This window comes from Elephas maximus, chromosome 27 (genome assembly GCF_024166365.1).
Source record: "Elephas maximus indicus isolate mEleMax1 chromosome 27, mEleMax1 primary haplotype, whole genome shotgun sequence".
NCBI lineage: Eukaryota > Metazoa > Chordata > Mammalia > Proboscidea > Elephantidae > Elephas > Elephas maximus.
The window spans coordinates 8,892,039-8,912,965 of record NC_064845.1 but is presented as its reverse complement, the minus strand read 5'-3'; the positions used below and the strand labels follow the sequence as shown (position 1 = coordinate 8,912,965).

The 20,927-nt window shown below is 45.0% G+C and overlaps 1 protein-coding gene across 3 annotated transcripts in view; it reads left to right on the top strand.

The window, feature by feature from the left end:
* Positions 1 to 15,717, top strand: part of TGFBR2 (transforming growth factor beta receptor 2) — a 98,281-nt gene extending 82,564 nt beyond the window's left edge. For 2 of the 3 annotated variants that reach the window (XM_049870677.1, XM_049870674.1), the window contains 2 exons: positions 9,547 to 9,674; positions 12,976 to 15,717. In XM_049870677.1, the coding sequence (XP_049726634.1) occupies positions 9,547 to 9,674; positions 12,976 to 13,155 (308 nt within the window). In that variant the 3' untranslated portion in view covers positions 13,156 to 15,717. The remainder of the gene's footprint in view (positions 1 to 9,546; positions 9,675 to 12,975) is intronic. The other variant, XM_049870675.1, reaches the window with a different exon arrangement.
* Positions 15,718 to 20,927: the final 5,210 nt, after the last annotated feature.

Sequence of the window (20,927 nt, the reverse complement as noted above, 5' to 3'; positions counted from 1 at the left end):
TTATACATGCAGATACATTTCTTACCTTGCAAATAACATAGGTAGTAATTCCCTCCAGTTGATGTTAGACGTGAATTTGGAAAACATTTTGGGGCCCTGGTGGCGTAGTGGTTAAGAGCTTGGCTGCTAACCAAAAGGTTGACAGTTCAAATCCACCAGCTGCTCCTTAGAAACCCCATGGAGCAGTTCTACTTTGTCCTATAGGGTTGGTATTAGTTGGAATCGACTCGACGGCAATGTTTTTTGTTTTTGTTGTTTTTTAAAGAAAGAGTGGAATGTAAAGGGACTTTCCTTAAGGTTTTTTCTGACTTAAAATACAACATATCTAATTACTCTTAATGATGGTCTCGTTTCAAAACAGGGAATCTGGAATATGCTTGTCTTTTCATGATGAATGATAGATCAATATTTTATTTTACAACAGTCAACTCATTTTCCATCCAATTTATTGGGAGGAACAGAACATCTAGCTGAATGAAGTAGGATACTAAGCATTAGAAGGCAGTCTCCCGGGAAAATGTGAAATTCCAGTTTCCCTGCCTGTAAGTGACTTTATTCCTTATTTGTGGCTAAGCCCAGACGCTTTGAATGGATGGTAAGGCCAACCCCTGCTTGCACATCTAGGCTTGTCTTTACATGGTGCTCTCATTCTACTTTATAAACCAAAGAGCCAAGTCTGTTTTCACTGAGTCGATTCTGATCATAGCGACCCTATAGGACAGAGTAGAACTGCCCCTTAGGGCCTCTAAGGAGCGGCTGGTGGATTCAAACTGCCAACCTTTTAGTTAGCAGCCATAGCTCTTAACCACTGTGCCACCAGGGCTCCAATAATCAGAGTAGTCAAAAAGAGAAAGGCTGTTTGGTGGAAGTGGGTTTAATCCAGATGAAGGAAGTTCCGAGGAATAATAGTAGCTGCCACTGCCTGAGCACTTGCTTCGTGGATAACCTCATTTAATCTACTGAGAACTCTTTGAAGTATGTATTGTTATTAGCTTCATTTTACAGATAAGAAAACTGAGGCTTAGGTTAATGGGAAAGTTGTAGAGCCAGGAATAAAAGCCATAGTCTGACTCCATAGCCCATGGCTCCTAACCATCCTTGTCCAGTGTTGGCTGACCAATGGAGAACATGTTTAATAAATAGCAGCTAGGACTACCATTATTATTATGGATGGGGTAGTAAGCTCTACTGTGTGCATCCTGGGTGTTGACCCAAATCAAAGCCATTCTAAAAGTATCTGCTAAGATGGTCACACACACTTGAGCACCATTCAGTGATGGCCTCACTTTGAAACATCTTCCTTTATTGACTTCCCTGTCTCCTCTGGGTGAATCCCTGCTAACGGACTCAGTCACAGCATCAGTGCCTTAAAGTCTGAAATAACTTTCTTATTTCACCAAAGATACATAAATTCATTCAGTCAGTCCTTCACTCAACAAATATTTATTGAGTACCTGTCGTGTGGCAGTGACCCCATGAGTGTCAGAGTAGAACTGTGCTCTGTGGAGTTTTCAATGGTTGAATTTTCAGGACTACATCACCAGGTCTTTCATGCAAGGTGCCTCTGGGTGGACTTGAACCTCTAACCTTTTGCTTAGCAGCCAATCATGGTAACCGTTTGTACCACCCAGGGACTCCAAAACAGGGCTAGGGGATAGATAATGACAAGAGAATGTTATTTCAGACCCTTCGATCATCTGAAGAGCCAAGAAAACAGGCTTTTCAGAGTGGTTTGAAGAGGGAACAAACTAGAAGGACACGATTGGTGTGTTACTGTTTTATAAAAAAGGGGAAAATAGTGAAATGACCATTCAGCAAGGACAGGCCCAGAGACTGGTTCTCTTTTACAAAGAAATCTCTGTCCCCAGGCATTCGGTCTGTTTGCTGTTCCTGCAAGTGTTTCTGTGTGTGTGGGAGGCGGATGAAGGCGGGGTCCCTTTCAGGGCCCCCTTCAAGCGAACATAGCAGGCACAATATTTGCGTCATCCCCAGCCAACACTGGCCTACAAGCAAACCGGCATCCAAATCCCTAGCCATTCAGGCCTTTGAATAGAGGCTGACACCGAGCAGCCAGCTGGGCAAGTACTTAGCAGGAGGAGTAAGAGAACCTCAAGAATGGCTCCTTAGTGTGTTGTCAGGTTGCTGCATTCTTGGGAGATGGACAGAAAGTGCAACTGAACCAGAAAGAAAAGAAGGAGAGAAACAAACAAACAAAAAATGTAGGGGTGGGAAAGAGAGGCCTGAGGAGAAACCAGGAACGAAGCGCTATGTTTTCCTAGATTTCAGGGGAGTCTAATTTGGAAGGCTGATTTAAAAACTCAGGGGTACTGCTTTGGGGAAAACTGTCAACAACGTTGCTGCGCTGTTAAGTTGGAGCTATAATCAAAACAGCAGCTGTGTACCAGATGCCGCCTTCCAGAGCAAGAGCGTTCACTGTCCCAGAGACTTGTTCTCTGAGTGTGGCACACTGGGAAGAGAGAGGCAAGCGTCATTTCTCTGAAGAGCCTCCTGAGAGACATTAAAAGAAGCTGCAAGGGCCCTGAAGCTGTCTGTGGCTTGGCTTCCTTCGCTGAAAAGACTGTAGTGCAGGGAGGGGGAGGGGAGTTGAGAGGAAGAGACAGTTGTTCTCAAGCAGTGAAATCAAGACGTTTCTGCGAAAAGATGTTGTTTGAGGCAGTCAAGGAAATACTGAGGTGTTCGGCCTCAGTATGCCCTGGTTGGGAAGCAGTCTGGGAGGGCAAGACAGAGGCTTGGTTTAATTAACTGCTGTGTGGCCACGTGCCTTAGGTTGGGTGCCCCAGACCCTGGAACAAGAATTTGAGTGTAAGTAGTTTATTTGGGAAGAGATCCCAGGAAATGCCACTAAGAGAGTGGGGAAGTGAGGCAGGAAATGGACCCCCCCCAAAAAAAACCCAAACCCACTGCCTTCGAGTTGATTCCAACTCATAGCTACCGTATAGGACAGAGTAGAACTGCCCCATGGAGTTTCCAAGATGCACCTGGTGGATTCGAGCTGCCAACCTGTTGGTTAGCAGCCATAGCACTTCACCACTACGCCACCAGGGTTTCCAAACAGGAAATGGAAGTAAGCCAATAAATCGTGTGTTATCAAACAAGTTACCAGTGTGGGCAACAGGGGTATAATCCTGCTGGGGAACTCTGGGTGCAGCATCTACAAACACCTCTTACAGAGCACGCACCTCAGCGTCACACCACCTGACTCTCAGGGAAACTGGGGAGTTTATCTTCCAACTCCCATCAGTCTTTGGTTGAGGGCTGCTTCTGGGGGCAAGTTGGTGGTGGTGTTGTTGTTTGGTGCTGTCGAGTCCGTTTCAACTCATGGAGACCCTGCGTACAACAGGATGAAACACTGCCCAGTCCTGCGTCATCTTCACAATCCTTGCTATGCTTGAGCCCGTTGTTGCAGCCACTGTGTCAGTCCATCTCCTTGAAGGCCTTCCTCTTTTGGTTGACCCTCCACTCTACCAAACATGATGTCCTCCTCCAGGGACTGATCCCTCCTGATAACATGTCCAAAGTATGTAAGACACAATGTCACCATCCTCACTTCAAATGAGCATTCTGGCTGTACTTCCAAGACACATTTGTTTGTTCTTCTGGCAGTCCATGGTATATTCAAAATTCTTCACTACACTAACAAAGGCATCAATTCCTCCTTGGTCTTCCTTTTTCATTGTCCAGCTTTCCTGTGCACATGAAGTGATTGAAAATACCATGGCTTGGGTCAGGCGCACCTTTTTAACACTTGAAAGAGGTCTTTTGCAGCAGATTTGCCTAGTGCAGCGTGTCGTTTGATTTCTTGACTGCTGCTTTCATGAGTGTTGATTGTGGACCCGAGTAAAATGAAATTCTTGACAACTTCAATAGTTTCTCCATTTATCATGATGTTGCTTATTGGTCCAGTTGTGAGGATTTCTGTTTTCTTTACGTTGAGGCATAATCCACACTGAAGGCTGGAGTCTTTGATCTGCATAAGTAAGTAAGCGCTTCATTCAAGTCCTCTTCACTTTTCAACAAGCAAGGTTGTGTCATCTGCATAACACAGGCTGCTAACGATTCTGCCTCCAACCTCAATGCCATGTTCTTCTTCAAATAGTGAGACTTCCCCTGTGTTTTACCAGAGTCCCTGAGAGGGGCAGGCTGGGAGGGTCCGTTCCCAGCACTCCCAGCCTGCAGCACTTGGAGGCGGGCCAGCAGGCATGGAAAGGGTAAATACAGAGGAATTTGTAAACTGTAGTATAGTAAGTGCTACGGCTGCTAACAAAAGGGTCGGCAGTTCGAATCCGCCAGGTGCTCCTTGGAAACTCTATGGGGCAGTTCTACTCGTCCTATAGGGTCGCTGTGAGTCGGAATCGACTTGACGGCCCTGGGTCTTTTTTTAGTACAGTATTAATCTAAGTAATGCCGAAGACGGGCAGACGTGGATCTTCTCATTTCGAGGATGTGGGAACTGAGCCACAAAACATTGAAGTCTCTTTTCCTAATATTCGTATCTAATTATGATGGAGCTGGCGGGGAAAAGAAAAAAGCTAATCATTCCCCCACTTCTGATGCATATTTTTAGTACTTTTTTTTTTTTTAAGTTTTTAAACATAGGGTCGCTGTGAGTCTGAATCGACTTGACGGCCACAGTTTTTTTTGTTTTTTGTTTTTTTTTTTTGGTTTAAACATAGTCTGACTCTGCTTTTTTTCTAAGCAGCAATTCCCATTTTTTAAAAAAGGTTCTTATTATAGGTTAGCCAGGTGTAGCATTCTTTCTGGACTCTGCCTAGACTAACTAATCCCACTCACCCCTTAACTTCCTTTTTCTGTATTTCACAGAAGGGGGCCTGAGGCTAATTGTCATTTGATCAGATGCTCAAAGGAAGAACTCTAGACTGCCTTACCTTTCCTGGCAACCTTGGCTGAGTCTGACGGAGTCTTATTCCTTCCCCACCTTCACCACTATTCCCACCTACTTTTCCAAACTCCAGAACGAAGGAATATTTGCGTTTCATGTTGGGAAATAAGAGCATTTAAGAAGAGATGATTGTAACTGCTCTTTGTAACAAAGGAGAGGTTTTTGGAATAGTTTGTTGAGAAATTACAAACCATAACATCCACCCCCCCCCCCACAGGCTCTCTCTTCCTTGGATCTTAAGGTATGGGGGGGTCTAGCCAGGGCAGGGACGGATACGTCTGGTTGCATGGGGCCCGTGACAGCCATGTTTGCACCGGGGACTGTCCCAGTTGTGCTAACTTTGGGTGGGGGAGAATAAGCTCACAGAAATGCTTGGTGGAGAAGGGAAGACCTGAAAGTGTCTAAAAAGGCAAAACAGTTTCCTCAGAGTAAGAGTGTGACACGATGAGCGGTTTTGACTGCTCTTTCGGGAATCCAGTGCACTCCCTGGGCCTCAGCTTTCTCGACTATAAAACGAGGGTGTTGGATCACTTTGCTGAAGACTCTCCTTCAACATTCTCTGTCTGACTCATGTGACACCCTGAAAATACATTTAATAACTTGTATTCTTTTCCTCTGTCAAAAGGCAATTCACTTCCTTGGCAAAACATATAGAGCAACGTTGCTTGTAAGTGTGTGGTCTGCAGGTAGATGCCGTTCCTTAAACTCTTTGTTCCATATTTGTGAGCTGATACACAGAAAGTGAGAGTAGGTGTTTAGAAACTTCCATAGCCGCTGGACATGCCACAACAGGTTGAGAAGCACTTGTTTATAAGTGATAAAAGTTTAAATTACCTTACATCCCACCTAAGCCACTTTTGTGAAAGTAAGGCTGGGTTTGGAAACCCTGGTGACTTAGTGGTTAAGTGCTACTGCTGCTAACCAAAAGGTCAGCAGTTCAAATCTACCAGGCGCTCCTTGGAAACTCTATGGGGCAGTTCTGCTCTGTCCTATAGGGTCGCTATGAGTCAGAATCGACTTGATGGTAGTGGGTTTTATTTTTAGGTCTGGAGTTGGGGGAGTGATTTGCTTTTCTGTATGTAAATATACTTGGAAATTTCATATTTTTAAGTACATGCCTTTCCTGAAATAAAAATATTTCAGTGCCTCCGTGAAAAATAAATAGATAGGATAAAGGTATGCTGTTTGGACCGAGCAATTTTGTCAAAGTGTTATACACATCTCAGCCTCTAGGCTCTTGCAACCATGGGGAGAAAGTTGAAGTGTGCAAAGCTCTCAGCCACCACCTTTTTGCCAGTCACCAACTCTGTGCACCTCCACGGGGCTGTTTGGGTTTAGGTGCCTGAGATCTCGTCCTGGGAAGAGCCACCCATACCCACCTCCTCGCGGGGTACTTCTTGGCCTCTTACCTCCTCTCCCAGGCTCAGGCTCCTCCGATGCACGTGACACCTTCTTCTGCCGAGTCAAAACACATGTCCGTGATGTTCTGAGGGTCTCTTAGAAGAACTGAGGAACCATTAGGGAATGGCTTCCAGAGGGAATGGCACCAGTATATTGTCTATAAATGGTCATGCTCCAAGTCCCAGTGGAGGCCCAGAGGATGGAATTGCCTTACCGGCCAAGAACAGTAAGAAGATAAAAAGCAACGCTGCCTGTAGTTGACCTTTTATCATTGTTACAACCAAATAGCAAAGCCAAGACTCAGCTGTGACTGAGAGGCTAATGGATACAAACTTCCAAGCATTAACTCACCTTTATTATATACATTAAAAACAAGAAAACTAGTTACCATCCAAGCCGATTCTGACTCATGGCAACCCTGTGCATGCAGAGGAGAACTGCTCCACGGGGGTCACCATCAATCAGAATCGACTTGATGGCAACGGGTTTGGTTTTCGGTTTTGGACCTTTCAGAAGCAGATCGCAGGGCCTATCTTCCAAGGCACCTCTGGGTAGATTCAAACCTCTAACCTTTTGGTTGGTAGTTGAGCGCTTAACCATTTGGACCTCGCAGGGACTCCTTTATATGCAATACAAGGCATGACTTAAAAGGATATGAGTAGGAGTAAGATATTCAAAATGAGGGAGAAGAGCAAAGAAGGGGAAATTGCAAAAATCTATAATAAAAAAATACAAAAGTGTAGCTGTTTTGGAAAATATATATTATGTAAATAATTTGTATATACAATATGTACATGACATTTCCCAGGAGTTGTGGAAAGGTCAGTTTAAAAACATGCATATACTTCCAATCTCCATCCCCACCCCTAATCTGAAAAACTGCTTTAACAGTAAGGCATGAAAGTTTAGTGATTGGATTTTGCAAGTTTAGGTCCAAAAAGGGCCATCCCAGTCACGTGCACTTTCAACCTAGGAGGAGCAGAAGACCTCATAGATTCTCCCTGTGTGGCTCAGGGAGTCAGCCCCTTTGCCAGCTTCCTTCAGACTACCTTTGACCTTCCTTCCATATGAAATCTCCCACCAGTCAAGGTCAGAAGCAGGCCACATATCCCATGAGAATATTGGGAATCTCCTAACTTTCCAGGGTTTTAGTAAAAGCAGGAAGTAACCCAGTTGGGGTTCTCTTTGCTCTCGTAAAGGATGATAGCCTTTGTCTTTTTTTCTGTATAAACCTTCGATGTTTTCTCTTTAATCTTAAAATATCCCACTCCTGATGCCTACTGGTATCTTCTCCTAAACATCCCTTAACACCTCCCCCACCCCGCCTGCTTCCCCATGCAAACCGCTTTGGTCCACACGGAAATTATAAAATTAAAGTAAATGCCGTGTTCTATGCGACTTTGAAGATTAGGACTTGCACTGAAATACATTGGGTCTGGGTTGTAATCTCCACTACGGAGATTTTTTTCTTTGACCTCAAGGAATATCAGCGATGAGATGGATACCTAGGATTGATTCCAGTCCTGGCATTTCCCTCCCCTGATCGTGATCATACTTTTTAAACATTTTTCTCCCTCATTCTGAGCATTGTGCTAGCTGATGGTTTAGTACTTTCAGCTTCTCAAGAAGGGGCTACATCAAGGCCTCCTCAGGGTGTCTTTGCAATCACAGTCAGATGTTGCAATTTAGCTGAGAGATAGACCTGGAGAGAAAGGAGAAAGCACTTCTTTGGCTGACCTCTCAGGCCAGGTTCACTAGAAGCAGAATCTGGTACAAGGAGTTCTGGAGTGTGAATTGTACCCCAGAGGCCAAGGGGCTGGAGAATTAAGCTCCATGGTCATTGCTCATTGGCTAGAGGCTGCCATGTTCCAGGAATCTCCAGGATAGGCAACTCCCATCAGCCAATGACAGTCCTCCAGAGAAGAGTGTAGGTGTGAGCCCTTAGTTCTCAACACATGCAGCTGTGCCTGGCTCAGTAACGGGGATTTAACAGGACATCAACCCCATCTGCTACCGCAGCCAAAAGGTTGGCAATGGAGGGCCAGTGGACTGGTGCTCTCTCTAAGGAGCACTTTATATTATATCATATATATATCCTCTCCCATTATTTTATATTATACATACCTCGAGGCATGTCACAATGAGGGCGTAATATTATTTGATCAGATGGGATTACAAGATAAACCAGGAAGAGAAAATGGAGATCATTGAATTCAGCTCCTTTATTTAATGAGAGAAAGCATAGGTCAGAGTGGACCATTACTGGGAACCAGCTCTGATTCCCAGTTCTCTGATTTCCCCTGAATTCAACCCAACTTGTATTTCTTAAATGCCTACTACGTATAAGGCACGGTTTTAGGCACTGAACAGGAATTTAAAGATATAAAACTCAGCCTCTGCCTTGGGCCTTTAGGAACTGGCAATCTGGTGAAAGATAGGGAAATGGAAGAAAGAAGACATATGTATTATGCAAATCAAAACTCAGATCATGCTACCATAGAGCTTGGATTAAATACCAAGGGCATTTAAAGGTGAAAATGAACACAAAAAAGGAGTTTGTCTCAAGGCAGTGGAAGGCCTTCATCTCAAATTTTCCTATATTTAAAACTATAAAGAAAGAAACTATCCTGGCAGTCTTTGTATTTGAGCAAGGCTGAAGATAGATTATGCAAATAAGGTTCTAGGAAAGGGAAAAACGTACACAAACACACACAGGGATAAGCCCTCCGTTTCCACCATGTCATTTTACTTTGAAGGTGTCTTCAGTTCTTAGTCTGCGAAAGGCAGATTATTGAAAGTTTTACTCAATTGAACAAGGTTATTATAAAGAGAATGATCAGAGATCCTACTTACTTTGGAGAAAACTATTGACCCTACCCCTTCTCCCCTTTCTCACCTCATACGTGATTTGGTACTTGAGAGTTTTCTATCTTTCATTCTATCCTATGCGATGCTAATTGTTTATTGTCCTCACTTGTTGGCACAATACCTAGCACACAGCAAGCACTCAGTCGTCATTTATTGAATATTTCCCAGACTCCTTCTGTAACCATTCCTTCCTTCTCTTTTTAGTGGACGGCTATTAAAAGTTGCTCTTAAGAGTGATCATAGATTTATTTTGACTCCCAGTTCTCATAGTACCCCCCTGCCATCTCGCCATGATCCTTCCCACCAATGGCACACACCATTCTCAATGGCCGTATATTCGCCTTCTTTCTTAACAGAAGTGAAAGATTACGAGCCTCCCTTTGGTTCCAAGGTGCGGGAGCATCCCTGTGTGGAAAGCATGAAGGACAATGTGTTGCGAGATCGAGGACGACCAGAAATTCCCAGCTCCTGGCTCAACCATCAGGTAAGGAGTGACTGTTTTGACTGAAAAGATTCACCTGAAACAGCCTCTTGGGTCAGGGAGGATTCTGGGACATCGGCTTACATCGGAGGGCTGCTTCCTGTGCCTTTTGTGACCCTATTACATTTTGCTTATAAAGAAAATGTCATTAAACGGGGATGACCCTGTTGTTATTTAGTTCCATCCAACACATAGGTACAGTGTTCAAATAGGACTCACGGAGAATCTTTTGAAAGGCATTTGTTGCATTGTCCAAGCCACCTCGGTTCTGGGTTAATGTGTTTTGTTTGCAACCTCTCCCTCTCAGCCCCATACTTTGCATAGGGAGTTTATGTTTTATTTCCTTCTGCATTCCAAATGCCTTATTCTGGGAATCTCCAGCTCCGGAAGGAAATACTTAGCAGATCGGGAAATAAGCAGGGTTTGTTAGGCAGCTGGACAGAAGAGTGACTGCAGGGTGTATAGGTCACGTAGAGCCGTGGGCAGGCCATGCACATGGAGGGGGAGAAGCTTGCATGAACATGCATGAGGAGTAGAGGGTGGCTCACTGCTCTGGAATAAGGGAAAGTAAAGGAGAAGAGGGAGATGCAAGCGAACAAACTGGAGACCTGTCCATTGAAAACAGCTTGTTGTCCTTTGTTGCTATTGAGTCGGCTCCTCGACTCATGGTGACCTCACGTACAACAGAAAGAAATGTTGCCAGGTTCCGTGCCATCATCACGATTGTTGCTTGAGTCCATTGTTGCAGCCACGGTGTATTTTTGAGTGCCTTCCAACCCAAGGCCTCATCTTTCAGCACTGTATCAAACAATATTCTCTTATGCTCCATAGTTTTTTTTCATTGGCTTATTTACAGAAGTAGATCACAAGCCCACTCTTCCTAGTCTATCTTGTCTTGGAGTTCTGGTGAAACCTATCCACCATGGGTGGCCCTGTCGGCATTTGAAATACTGGTGGCCTCGCTTCCAGCAACATAGGAACTTGCAAGCCACCACAGTATGACAAAGGGACAGATGGGTGGTGGGGGAACACCTTAATGGCTTCTTCTTTTCAGGAAATGGTAGCTAAGGCAGTCCATAGCAGGGCAATGGTTCGGGATTTACAGGGAGCCCTACCCAGATTCTTTGTTTGCGGAGCATTTTGAAGAGTGCAATGGTCAGAGAAAAAGGAGGAAGACTATAGCCAGGACGTGAGGCAGAGAGAACTGCCTGTATGCCTGTCACGCACAGGAAAGAGCTATCAGTGAAGAATGAGAGAGAGTAAGTGTACCCCTTTCTCTCTGACAAAACCTTTCATTGATTCTTTTGGATGAATACCCTCATCCAGTGAAGGCTGGGGCTAAGTCATAGGTTTTTCTAAGGGCAGGGCAACTTCAGATAAGAAACAGAAATGACAGATCAGGTGCAGCTGGGAAGACAGATGGAGCAGGAAGCCAGATCTTTGCCAGCGCTGGTTGAGAGCCACCTCAGCCGGCGGACCCGAATAGCATCAGGGGAAGGGAGTGAACAAAGCCGTGGGGGTCAGGGGGTTCCCCCTAGGATGTCAGGCAGACACCCTTTGACTCCGAAAAGGTCAGACTGTGTGGCGTTAACTCTGAAATGAGAAGCCGTCAGTGTTGTTTCTTTCAGACTCCGTTGCCTTCTCTGCTGCACAGTTCTTGTCATGAAGCCATTATTCATGATGATAAAATTCTGGAAAGAATTTACATACTACATTTTTTTCTCCTAATGAGATTTGTTGCCCTATTGATTTTAAGTTAATGCTTAATATTTAATTTAATTTACTGCCTGTAATTACAGTGACAGAATAAAATAAATATTACTTGTGTACCAACAATAACACACTGCTCTTAACAGGGCCATCAATCAATACCGTCAATTAGGTGAATTATACAATGAATTCAACATCATGAACTCAGGGGGTGGGGAGGGAGAGAGAGGCTAAGGTGTGCTGGGAAATTTCTTGGTATTAGCAGGCAAGTAGGGAAGTACTAGTTCTCCGGGATAGTGTGGGGGTTTATCTGTCCCACCTGGGCCACGCTTTATTTCACCCGTTTCCCCAGAAAGATTGGAAATGGCTCACAAAAATACTTAAAATGCAAAATGAAAATTAAGAAAGCAAAGAAGACCTTTGCCCCCTTCTGGAGTTGCATTTCCTGGCTGGGCTTTTGAAGGAGCATTTATGGTGACCCTATGTGTTCCAGTAGAACTGCTCCATAGGGTTTTCTTGGCCATAATCTTTTATTGTTGTTGTGCTTTAAGTGAACATTTACAATTCAAGTCAGTTTCTCATACAAAAACTTATACACACATTGTTATGTGGCCCTAGTTGCTCTCCCTGTAATGTGACAGCACACTCCTCCTCCCCACCCTGCATTTCCCGTGTCCGCTCAGCCAGCTCCTGCCGCCCTTTGCCTTCTCTCTGGGCCCTAATCTTTATGGAAGCAGATCACCAGGCCATTCTCCTGAAGCACCGCAGACCTTTGGGTTAGCAGCTGATGGCAAACTGTCTGGGCCACGACAGGCTGAACCCTGTGAAACTGCCTAGAGGCAAGCACATCCGACCTACAAAGGCAACCGTTTCATGTAGCCCGTCCTGACGTTGCTGGAGAAAAATGGGGTCCTTCCTGGGAAGCTGTGGGGAGCTTCTACGGAATCACTTCACAGAGCATGTGTGGATTTTACAAAATGAAACCAGGTTAAGGCCCGAACACCACTCTGACTGGGTTACTCAGCCCTGTTAAAGTAGAAAGTTGTGAAAATGGTATTAGGGGACACCTCAGGAGGAATCTTCAGGTATTAGGGATGTTGCTGGACCCAACAGGCCAAGTGAAAGGTCCTTGTACTGACTCTCCATTTTATGACCTGTTGTGATCAAATGGAGCCCTGGTGGCACAGTGATCAAGAGCTATGACTGCTAACCAGAAGGTCAGCAGTTCGAATCCACCAGCTGCTCCTTGGAAACCCTATGGGGCAGCTCTACTCTGTCCTGTAGGGTCGCTGGGAGTCGGAATTGACTTGACAGCAGTGGGTTTGGTTTGGGTTTTGTTTGTGATCAAATGGTGCTGGGACACACAGGTAGAGCAGGTCTCCAGGGCAGCTGCCACCTTCACAGCCTCTCTCTGCACATCGAAGGGGCTGCTGCCCGCCTAGAGCTCGCCATCCAGTGGGCACTCAGTCAGACTCTGAATGCACAGGATCTTTCACACCTGGCCTGCGCTGCAGGCACAAGGTCCCGCAGGCCACCTGGCCCTCCGTGGAGCCCACCAACTCACACTGCCCTTTGGGCTTCTTCCCCACCGCAGGGCATCCAGATGGTGTGTGAGACGCTGACGGAGTGCTGGGACCACGACCCTGAGGCCCGTCTCACAGCCCAGTGCGTGGCGGAGCGCTTCAGTGAGCTGGAGCACCTGGACAGACTCTCGGGGAGGAGCTGCTCGGAGGAGAAGATTCCGGAAGATGGCTCGCTGAACACTACCAAATAGTTTTCCCAGGGCAGGCTGGATCAAGTCCAAAGAGGCCACCCCTTTCGCCAAAGATCAGAGGTAGCAGGAAGCTGCCCCTGCACTGATACTTCCTGGAAAACCAAGGGGGTCACCCCCGTCCCCGTAGGCTGTGGGGATGTGCCGAATCCGCTGCAGCAGGGAGCAGGTGACATGAAGTGTTCTGTGCGTTTGATGTTGTCATAGGATAAGCTGTGTTAGCACTGCCTCAGGAAATGAGATTGATTTTTACAATAGCCAATAACATTTGCACTTTATTAATGCCTGTACATAAATACGGAATAGCTATGTTTTATATATATATTATATATCTATATGACTATATATACACAGCCATACTCTGAAAGGAGACAAGGAAAAAAGATCAAATATTCGCAGGAAGTTGGTTTTATTGGAGGGCTCCCAAAACCGAGCAGAGGAGGAAGTGACCCACGACAGCATTAGCACTTGACAATCACACGTGCGATGGTTCTCTGATGATACAAGGGGGGACTTGGCATTGGGGAGAGTGACTCCTCGTCTCAGAGCCCACCATTGCCATGTTGCACTTGCTCTTGCAAAATTGTAATTCCCCGCAAGTGGGTTCTCTTCTGGCCGTGAAGTGAGAGACCGTTGCACTGTTTGGGGACCAGCGTTCCTGGGCTTCCTGTGTGCGGCAGTTTCTCATGGACTTTTCCCTTGAGCTTCAAGCCTCACATCTGGTGTGTGAATCAGTCTAGCCAGCCCCCTCAGCCTAGCTCTGAAACTTGGCCCCGTCTCTACAGTTGAAACGTTTTGAGAGCCACTTTTTACCTTCATAGGCTGTAGAAAAATCAGAATAAATTTCCCAGCCCATGAAATTAGAAAGCTGTCTTCTATTTGCCACACCTTCTACTAATGCGAGGTCGTTCTTTTTTCTGTTTCCCCCAGGACCTGTATCACTAGTCTCCAGCCCGTCCCTTCACTCTTCCTTAATAGGGAACAAATCCCCTCCCTCCCTCCCTCCCTCCCTCCCTGGGGTTCATCACGTTTAATTTTTCAGCACACTTGCTTTTAGCCTCTATCTTTCTATGCAAACACCAGGGGATTCCATCTTTCCTGGTCTCCTGAACACTCAAGCACATTTGAGCCAGGTGGAAAGGATTTGACTGACGTAATACCGCCACATTCAAGACTGTTTCCTGCACTCTGAACATATGTTTTGTTTGGCCAGCATAGCACTTAAAAAAAAAAAAAAAAATTGAGCCACTATTTAAATATTTGGAGTTTTTGCAAAAAAAAAAAAAATTGGAATCCTGGGTGAGGAAAGCAGAGGGTTTCCAGTTCTTTCCAGTCCCGATTGTTCATAAAGCGAACGTATGTATACCTTTAAAAAGTAGCTTCACTTCTCACTGTAAGCATTTGCCAAGGGCCACCTTCATCCCAGTCTGGGAATTAAACCTGACCTAACCAAGGTGCCTTCTAAGAAACGTTGATCCGAGCAGTCTGTGGCTGCATAAGATGATGTGTGACTCTCTCCAGCTAACCTGACCTGAGTTTAAGACTTGAAGTTGGCCTTTTATTTGGACTAAAGGGGATCTCCTCTTTGTGGCCCTGGTTAACCCAAGTCTCTTTTGTTTATATGTTAAGAGTTTTTTCCATCACTCTTTACTCCCAGGAAGCTGTTGTCATGATTCTCCATTCCTCCATGATGCAAACCCTCCCCACCTTTGTGGAATTTGCTATAGAGGGCGTGAATGTGGAAGACAAGAGTCCCATTTACGGTTAGGGAATCGCTGTCCACGTGCACAAGAAGAAAGATGAGCTTTAATACTCCATAGGAAACTTGTTAACCCATAAACAGGTGTTAATGTTACAAGTACCAATCTCGTTTGTAAAAATGTTTTTTGAAGCTACTTATTTTCAGCCAAATAGGAATGAGAGAGGGGCTGGCAACGAGCAAGTCGGCACAGCTCTTTGGATTTTTGGAAGGCCTCATTTCATGGGGTTTTTAGAAGACACCCTGAAGTTTGGCATCCGATGTGACTTGATGCACCCTGGTCAGTGGGAGTGGGCTGGGAGAGGTAAGGCACAGGTTGGCTGCACCTGGAAAATCCATGTGCATTTTAGGGCTTGCTGAGGCCGTCCCAATAGCTGTTGCTCGTAGACCTCTAGTGGTGGATTTCTAGAATACTGGTCCATTACGGGACTCTTCCAAGATTCCAAAAGAGCTTTATCACTTTGAGTCGTCATCAGCGTAAACTGGAATATAGTGTCAGATGATACTGTGGTCTGTTCTGTTAACGTTGTTGTTGTTTTCTTATTCAAGATAAAAGACCAAGGAATAACATTCTGTAGTTCCTAAAAATACTTTTTTTTTACTACTACACATAAAGGGAAAGTTTTATTCTTTTACGAAACACTTCATGTATTAAAATAGGAATGTGAATGCTATATACTCTTTTTATATCAAATGTCTCAAGCACTTATTTTCATTCTATACAGTGTTTGTCTTTTATATGAATAAAATGTTTATTAGATTGAATAAAGCCAAAATACTCAGGTCAGCTTCCTGCCTCCTGTTCTATTCATGGTAGCTAAGCCCATTTGCCTCATTTGGTTATTTTGAAGTTCATGCAGAAAAGGTCACCAGACAAACCCGGTCAAACTTTTCCATATTTTATTTCTTCTTCAACAGATGGTCTCAGGTCTCTTTTAAACACAAACAGAGAAAAGCAATCCCTGAAGTGAAATAATATGAGATGAAGCAGATGTTATTAGTGCACAATTCTTTATTCCCATGTCCTGGCATGGAATCTCTCTGCAGGACCACGTGGCCTCTCCTGGTCGCCATCTTAGCCTTTCTCCATGGTTACAGGAGCTGCCTCCATCACCATGGTTGCTTCTTCTAAGAACTGGCGCAGCCAAGGCTGTTGCTAAGAGCTTATGTTGTTGTTGTTAGCCATTGTCAAGTTGGCCTCTGACCTCATGCACAACAGAACAAAATGCTGCCTAATCCGTCACCTAATCAGTTACGTGTTGGATCGTTGTGATCCATAGGGCTTTCGCTGGCTGATTTTCAGAAATAGATCACCAGGCCTGTCTTTGTAGTCCATCTTAGTCTAGAAGCACCACAAACCTGTTCAGCATCATAGCAACACACAAACCTCCAACAGAGGGATGGTGGCTGTACATGAAGTACATTGTCCAAGGAACCAAACCCAGGTCTCCCATATGAATGGTAAGAATTCTACCACAGAACCAGCACTGCGCCTTCTACCTGCATCTGGTATTTTCTCTATTCCTCACCCTAGAAGGCTATCGGCTGTTTTTTTGACTCATGGCATGTGTCATACTTCTTCCCCATTCTTTTCCATCCCAGCCACACCATCCCCTTTGGTGCTTTAAATCGCCTTATCTCCGTTGGCAGATGAACGTGCCTTAGGACACTGACTCCGGAACATGGCTTAAATGGCTCCTTGTGACAAAGTGTATTATGATATTTTCTGCCTGAACCTTGAGCTAACTCTTTTGGAATCTCAGACTTCTGTGGCTTCTTCTGCGTTCTTAACTGAGTTCTGAATAGTTAAGTGCCTGCATTAGGGATTCTCAACATCAACACTATTGACACTTTGGGTCAGATAATTTTGTGGGAGGCTGCTCTGCGCATCGCAGGACATTTAGCATCATCCCTGGCCTCTACTCTAGATACCAATAGAACCCACCCCACAGCTGTGACAACCAAAAATGTCTCCATAACCTACCCGTTACCATTGAGTGAATTCCAGCTTATAGTGACTCTGTAAGATGGAGTGGAACTGCTCCACAGGATTTCCAAGGAGTGGCTGGGACATTCAAACTGCCGACCTTTTGGTTAGCAGCCGAGTTCTTAACCACGGAGCCACCAGGGCTCCAAAAACATCTCCAGACATTGCCAAATGTCCTTTAGGGGACAAAGTTGACCCTGCTTGAAAATCACTGAGTTGATGATGTGGTCCTGTATTACTGTGGTTGTTAGTTGTGGTTGAAATTTAACTCGTAGCTTGATAGTTTTAGCGCTTACTAATGATGGTGGTTACCATTTACCGATTATGCGATCTGGAAAAATTATTTAACCTCTTTGTGCCTCAGTTTATTCCAGGAATTCAAACCGGTTTGGACACTTACTGAGAATTTTCATTTCCACCCCAGATATACTGAATCAGAATCTGCATTTTAACAAGATCCCCAGGTGATTCTTAGGTATAATAAATCTTGAGAACCCTGGTGGCACAGTGGTTAACATCTTGGCTGCTAACCAAAAGGTCAACAGTTCGAATCCACTAGCCACTCCTCTTGGAAACTCTGAGGGTCAGTTCTACTCTGTCCTTTAGGGTCCTATGAGACCAAATAGACTCGGTGGCAACAGGTTTGGTTTTTGGTTTTGTCTGTACTATTGGTTCTCAGAATTGGTCCTTAACCAGCACTATTAGCATTGCCTGGGAACTTGTTAGAAATGCAAATTCTCGGTAGGGGTTGGAAACAGAATGAACTGGTTCAAAACCAAACTAAACCAAACCCACCTGTTGCTGTCAAGTGGATTCCAACTCTTGGCAACCCTATAGGATAGAGTAGAACTGCCCCGCTGGGTTTTCAAGGAGCACGTGGTGGATTCAAACTACTGACATTTTGGTGAGCAGCCATAGCTCCTAATCACTATACCACCAGGGTTTCCGAACTGGTTCAAAGCCCTGGTTTATTCATGTGTACAATGGGATTTTATAGCCTTGTATATAAGACCCTACACAAGATACCAGAGCCCTGGTGGTGTGGTGGTTACCATTTACCAGCTATGAGATTCTGAAAAATTATTTAACTTCTCTGTGCCTCAGTTTATTCCAGGAATTCGAACCAGTTTGAACCCTTGCTGAGAATTTTCATTGCCACCCCAGAGATACTGAATCAGAATCTACAGATTATCAAGATCTCCAGGTGATTCTTATGTATACTAAATTTTGAGAACCACTGCTCTACTACTGGAGCCCTGGTGGCATAATGGTTAAGAGCCCTGCTGCGAACCAAAAGGTCAGCAGTTTGAATCCACCAGGCATTCCTTGGAAACCCTATGGGTCAGTTCTACTCTGTCTTACAGGGTTGCTATGAGTCAGAACCAACTCGACAGCACCTAATGACAACATACAAGATACCACTGTGATAAGGAATCTATAGAAGACTCTTGGAGTTATGTCTTGAACTGGGGAAGCTTTTAATACATGTTGGTCAGCGTTAAGTTGGTATGGTATTTAGAAGCAGCCCTGGTAGTGCAGTGGTTAAGGACAGCTAACTGAAAAGTCAGTGGTTTGAAACTAGCAGAGACTCTGCGCGAGGGAGATGTGGCGGTCCGCTTCTGCGGAGATTTAATTATAGCCTTGGAAATCCTATAGGATGGCTATGAAAGCGGAATGGACTCAACAGCAGTGGAACACAGTGTTTAGGGTCAAAGACTGCTTTTTCAAAGAGGCAGATTTTGAAGTAAATTCTAGAGAGAATTAACAACAGAGGAGAATGCCCGGGCAGGACATGATTAGGACAGGAACGTGTTTGCCCTGCGTGAGTACTGATAATCTGAGAACTCCCATTCACTGTGGCGTGAGATTTAATCCTTCGCCGGCTCCATGAGGTAGGTGTTATGCCCACTTTACAGGTGTGGGATCAGATGTTCAGAAATCTCAAGTGAGAAGCCCAGGATCTCGCAGAAGTCAGAAGTGGAATCTGGGTGCAAAGCCCTAAGCTGGACTGGAACTGGACTTTGGAATGACTGAGATGCTTGGTTCTCTTCCTGGCGCCATCTGAAGGACTGGACTGCCCAGCAGGACGAGAGAGCACGCCATGAAGGGATGTCCTGCCACTCCCCGGACACAGCATGAGCCCTGTGCTCATCTCTCTTCCCTATCCTGGGGGCAGGAAGATGCCTTTTCCTCTCTACTGCCCTAACTTCTCCATTTGGACATGAGTTATCTAGACACTTGCCGAGAGAACTTTGAAAGATGAACGAATGCGTGTGAACAGCTGCTTCCTAATGTGGGAAATGTGTCCATAGCATGATTTCAGATGTGCCGACCTTTTAAATACAAATTTCAGTGGGTCTGCTTTTATTATTTAACATGCATTAGAAAAAATAATATATTAAGCCTGAGGTTTCACAGATATCTACCAAAATATGGCCAAGTTCAAAAAACTGATTTGATTTGTACAATACATTCAGTAGATGATGGGAACTACGGTGGATGTGAAGGTGAATGACTGAAGTTCGGGAGCTCCTTCTGAGGAGACAAATCCCTATAAATCACTAGTATTTACCGAGCACTGAGTAAGCACCAGACACTCTTCTCTGTGCTTTGGCTTATTTATCTGCTGTGGTCCTCACAACAAACCTACCCAGCAGTGTGCTACCTCCATATTGTAGACAAGGGTCACACAGCTAGCCATTGTTAGCACTGCGATTTGAGTTCAAGCATTGGGACTCTAGAACCCACACTCCAATCCTGAATACAAAAGATGAAGATGGAGTTAGAGGGTGAGGTGGGACCTCCAGAGGGCTTGGAGGTCTGATTTGGTAGCCTGAAATATGGAGGCAGAAGACGAAGCTGGCACTAGAAGGAGGGGTTGGCAATCAGGGGCCCAGGGAAAGTCATTCCTCAAAGGCATAGACTCTGGGCTCCTGCCCATGACTTTCAGCCAAAACAGGAGTCAAGGTTTTCTGACCCTGACTTCCAGACTCCGTTTTACTGGGGTTATTTCAGTTCCTGCTACTACAAGGTCAGGGACATTCCTAGGAGGCTAGAAGTCTCCCAGTGCCCCCAGCAGGGACTCTGTGCCTTGCTCAAGTCAGCGGCTTTTTGAATGCAGCCTCTCCTTGTGCCCAGGTGCTTCTACTTGGTGGTAGCTGTTTTTGTTTTATGTTCTCTATGCAAATGATGTGCTAATGGCCTCATCCGGAGGGGAATTCCTTCCATAGGTGACAGACAGAGGGAAACCTTTCATTTCAACACGTGAGCCCATCCTTTTTCACGAAAGCCACCGCACTTGGCATCTGCTCATTTTGTTCGTTTTCCTCCTAAAATAGGCTGCCTAATCGCTGCTTATCACATTTCCAATTACTTTAAAAAAAAAAAAAAAAAACTTGAATAATTACAGCTCCAAACTCAGTGGGTTTGGGGCCTGGCTTTCAGACCTACTTTGCGAACTGTGCTGATGAAGACAAGATTGTGAACTTGCCCACACAACACGGCCCGCCAATCAGCCTCCCACAGTGTAATTTAATTCCAGTACACCTCCTGATCTTCACTGCATTTTAAAATAACTTGTTAATAGTGCCTCTATTCTAATTAAGCTAAAATTGTACACACTGTGCAATGCTTGCTCTCTTGTTCTCTCTCAGTCTCTACACACACACACACACATTACTGAGCCTTAAAAATCACTTCTCTAAGTAGTGCAGCTGAAATTATCCTCAGAGTCTTCCCCCAGCCATGCCCACAATGGTAGACCACAGAATAACTGCAGCCCTGGTGTTCTAGGGCCAGCAAAAAAGGAAGAAATTTCTTTGAAATCATGTTTTGTTTAAATATTCATAGCAAAGTGATTAAGAGAATGGGACCTCTAGAAACAACTCCCCTTGGTTCAAACCTCAGCTCTGCCACTCTTACCCCATTCTATTCCTCGATTCTCTTGGTATACTCATTCTGGAGGAAGCCAGTTGCCAAAGAATTTTGGGAGCCTTCGAAAGGGGGGTGGGCCTGACAACACCTTGGTTT